Here is a 4,459-nt window from a genome sequence, read left to right on the forward strand (position 1 = left end):
GGCCAAAACAACTTGAATTAAAATAGATTCTCTATCACTCTTCAAAAAAAACCTTCTCTAGGTTTCACAATTTCTCAAAACATTAACTTAATATTACAATAAAAGAAATAATAAAATCTTGTACACTGACTAATATATAAACATAAATATCTGTGTAGATTATATAATACATGCAGATTAAGGAGAGGTTCCAGATCTCTACCAAAACTCATTAGGTTACACTGTATCTCACATAACATTAAATATATACTCATGCCCACTCTTAGATTAGAAAGCAATGAGAATGTCATCTCAAAACACTCTCTTGAAGGTAGAGATTGTATTCATCCCTCACTGACTTCCTGCCTTTGTGAACCCACAAGGAGGCACACATTTTCAAACATAGATTACAACTTTCTAACGTTCTCTTCGACTCTAAATTCAAACAAGTACCTTGGATTAACAGATATCTAGTACAGTTCCTCGGTTCACCTCTCCATTACGAGTGGCAACTCTGCCTGTCAGACAAAACAGGAGTTGCTGGGGTGAATTGTACTCTAAACTGTTGGGTGTTAGCCTAACGAGAACTTCAGGAGCTGGAGAACACAGCCTAAGATGGGAGCCACAGCACTGGTGAAATACGAGGCAGTCTGAGGCTGGGGATGAAGAGGTTACTAAACTCTTGGGTGACCATTGTGATGGAATCATGGCTGAGCCTGGGGCTGGGAGATAAGGGGACATCAGTTTTTGTTCATCATAGAGAGTCGGGAGTGCAGAGGAGCCTTCTGTGGGAGACTTAGGCAGCTCTATATGATGGAAGATTTTCCCCACTTTGGTTGGTGATGAGAGACAGAATCCTTGGTTCCAAACAGTTTATTGATTGTTCATTGTGAAGAATAGAAGCATAGAACTTAGGATGGATCAGAGATTAAATACCTTTTGCAGGAAGGAATGATCAGGAAAGAATCCTTGTTGGCTAAAACCTCATTGGCATGGAGATCTCTGTGCTATATGACTAGTAGTTACATTCTTCATATTAGGGGTCATGGTCACCTGTTCCAGGACAGGAAGGAAAAGATACTGGTAGGGAGTAGATGAAACTCCAGATATCCACATGTCTTAGGGTATCAAGGTTTCTGAACCCACCTAACCTTCTCAGTTTTTGTCTGGTAAAACGATTCTTCTTTTCCCAGAACACAATCTAAAATATATGCAGAGACTGTATGTTAACCTAGTTAAGAGAGAAGGTTAATATATTGTTAAATGTTTTAGATTGTTTTATGAACTGAATTATATTTAAACCTAAGATTAGTTTGACAAGAAGCTAGAAGTGTGATTATTTGCACTTTTTGAATGTTTGTCTCCTAAAATCCCTTTTGCCATGAATCATTCTGGGAAATACATTTCAACTCTTCCATATCAATATCTAAAATGTTACAAAATGTTACTGTTCCCACACACAAGATTATTATAAGGTCTGAGTCCTGGCTGTGATATAAAATCAATTTTATTCCTGCTCAGAATTATTATGATGATATATCCTAAATTAGATCTATGGCTCTGGCAATAGGTCATTTGGTAAAGTTCTTGCTTTGAAAATGAAAACCTAAGAAAAGTAATGTTATTGGAGAGGTTTTACTGTAGATACCTGCTGCATATTGGCTGGTCATCTAGCCTACTCAGTAAGTCCCAGCCAGTGAGAGGAGTCTTTCCTAAAATTTGAATTAGTTGGCACATGAAGAATTCTAGGTGAGTTTATAATGAACTGTATAAACACAAGTGCACAAACATGAACATGCATTCTTACAAACACAGAGAGACATAGGTAAATATGAACAAAGAAAGTATACTGTGTTATCATTTGAGCAATGGTGACATAAATAGCACCATTGTAAATATTTTATATACCTCATAATCAGAAAAAATGCTCTTTAAAAATTACAATGTGGAAAGTAATAGAAGAATTGAATTGACCAAAATTACATGGGTTTTATGGTCTTCAGTGAGCAGCATCTTCTTGTGACACGATGTGCCTAGAAGGATAATTGACTTAAATGGAAAACCAACAGACAAAGAAAAATGCCAAAATAGTGGTAACAGTATTACAGCTATAATTAAAAAGACATCATCTACATACATCATCTGCATTTTAACATAATCCAGTATTTTCCCTAACTAGTTCTTATGCTTTGCCAGAAAATAACGCTCACCCTAAACATTCTGTATCATGTAGCTGAATTCTTTCCTATGAGAGAAAAAGACTGATGAAAAGCATGAAAAATGGTCAATATACATTACACATCCCAATGCTCTCCTCTTCATAGAAAACACGTCCCCTCCTTTACCTATCCTGAGTTCAATATCTATGCAAGCTCATGGGCATATATGATCCATTTTGTAATCAGTCTGAGAGGTAATAATGCTCTTTGATAGTGTATAGAACTAAGCTTTACATAAGGGATGTTCAACAGAGAATCATTTTTCCTAGATTACCCTCAGAAGTGGTACTCTTTTATGAAAGGTGATGTGTGGAGATTTGAGTAAATGTGCTATTTGATGGAGCCACATCTGAGAGACAGTCATTGTTGAAATGTTGCAGGTGCTGACAAAATGGACATTAACTTCTCCATCCCTCAGAATGGATCAGAAATGGTGTTTCATGATTCTACCACCTCCAGAGTTATATGGATCTTCTTAGTTGTGATACTCTCCATAACCTTTGTCCTTGGTGTACTAGGTAACGGGCTTGTGATTTATGTGACTGGGTTCCGGATGGTACGTACTGTGACAACAATCTGTTACCTTAACTTGGCTTTGTCTGACTTCTCTTACATGGCAAGTCTACCATTTCAGATCATCTCAATTGTCATGAATGGAGAATGGCTTTTTGGTTGGTTCCTTTGCAAATTTGTTCACGTGATTATAAACATAAACATTTTTCAAAGTATTTTTCTGATTACTTTCATTGCCATGGATCGCTGCATTTGTGTCCTGAACCCAGTATGGGCTCAGAATCATCGAACTGTAAGTCTGGCAAGGAAAGTGATTGTTGCAGCTTGGATACTTGTTCTGCTGCTTATATTTCCACATTTTATCTTCTTGACTACTGTGAGAGATGAAAGAGGGAAAGTACACTGTAGAAGTAATTTTGAATCCTGGGCTGCAACCCCCGAGGAGCAGATAATGGTGTCCATGACTGTTAGTTTAATTTCTATAGCCATCAATTTCATTATTGGCTTCAGCATACCCATGATCTTCATTGTCATTTGTTATGGACTCATGGCTGCCAAGATAGGCAGAAGAGGCTTCGTGAATTCCAGTCGTCCCTTGCGTGTCCTTACTGCTGTAGCATTTTCTTTCTTTATCTGCTGGTTCCCTTCTCAATTGATTTTTCTTTTAGGCAATATTGGGAACAATGAGACACGGAATAATATTCACATTTGGGTGAACCCAGCAAGCACTCTGGCCTCCTTCAACAGTTGCCTCAACCCAATGCTCTACGTTTTCCTAGGTCAACAATTCAGAGAGAGACTGATCCACTCCCTATCAGCTAGTTTAGAGAGGGCCCTGAGGGAAGATTTAGTTCTGAACAGTGACAAAGTCAGAAACTTGTCTTCACATACTGAAGACTCTAAACCATAGGAAGTGACTGCAGTGATGCCATGGAAATGTTTTCTGTGCCACCTTACTCTCACTTCTGTCTCATCCTACTTTCCATAAATATTTTTATAATTAATCTAGAAGTCTAGAAGAAATACTTCTTTGTCCTCTAATTCAGAAGAAAAGTAGGTTGCTATATTATCACCACACTCAAAAACAAAAATTATTCTAAATAATGTTATAGGAGTCAGATACCATGTTGAAATCCTCTGCCTAAGGACTGGTCTCATACATAATAGGAAAGTTTTCCCACCTCAACTGATAAAATAACTATAGTCTTGTTTTGTGTCTTGTACAACTGTACCATCTTAGGAGTAGCCCATGCTCTGGACTCAGTTGAAAACCCCCAAAACAACAATAATATCTGTTTTTATTTTTATTTTTTTATTTTTGGGGGGAAGGTTAAACCCTTTAAAACTATGTGATGGAAAAATGAAAAACAATGAATGGCTTAAAAGATGAGAATAATAGAAAATACATCAAATTAGAGGAAGGGAATATCAAAGGTATAAGCACATATATGGTGCATAGATTTAAACCTAATGAAGGCCACATAAAAAATCCATACCCAATATATCTTAAAATAGAGTTGAAGTATTTTAAAAGTATATTCTGTGTATTTCTGTTACTACAATCATAAGTACCTAAGCAAATATTTCTTATAGCAGAGTGGGATATTAATTACTGATGTGTTGCTTATATGTGTTCCTGAAAACCGCCCAGGCTATTATTTTTGCTCTTATTTGTACAGTATGATAACTTCAAATGGCTGAAGGCAACATAAATCTTTGTTGTAAGATACAGAAAAATCAATTTGGAC

General features: G+C 36.7%; 1 protein-coding gene across 1 annotated transcript; it reads left to right on the forward strand.

The window, feature by feature from the left end:
• The first annotated feature begins 2,589 nt into the window (after positions 1-2,589).
• Positions 2,590-3,621, forward strand: LOC143440617 (formyl peptide receptor-related sequence 7). The gene has a single exon (XM_076927417.1). It carries the CDS (start codon positions 2,590-2,592, stop codon positions 3,619-3,621), a length of 1,032 nt encoding a protein of 343 aa, XP_076783532.1.
• Positions 3,622-4,459: the final 838 nt, after the last annotated feature.

This window comes from Arvicanthis niloticus, chromosome 30 (genome assembly GCF_011762505.2).
Source record: "Arvicanthis niloticus isolate mArvNil1 chromosome 30, mArvNil1.pat.X, whole genome shotgun sequence".
Taxonomy (NCBI): domain Eukaryota; kingdom Metazoa; phylum Chordata; class Mammalia; order Rodentia; family Muridae; genus Arvicanthis; species Arvicanthis niloticus.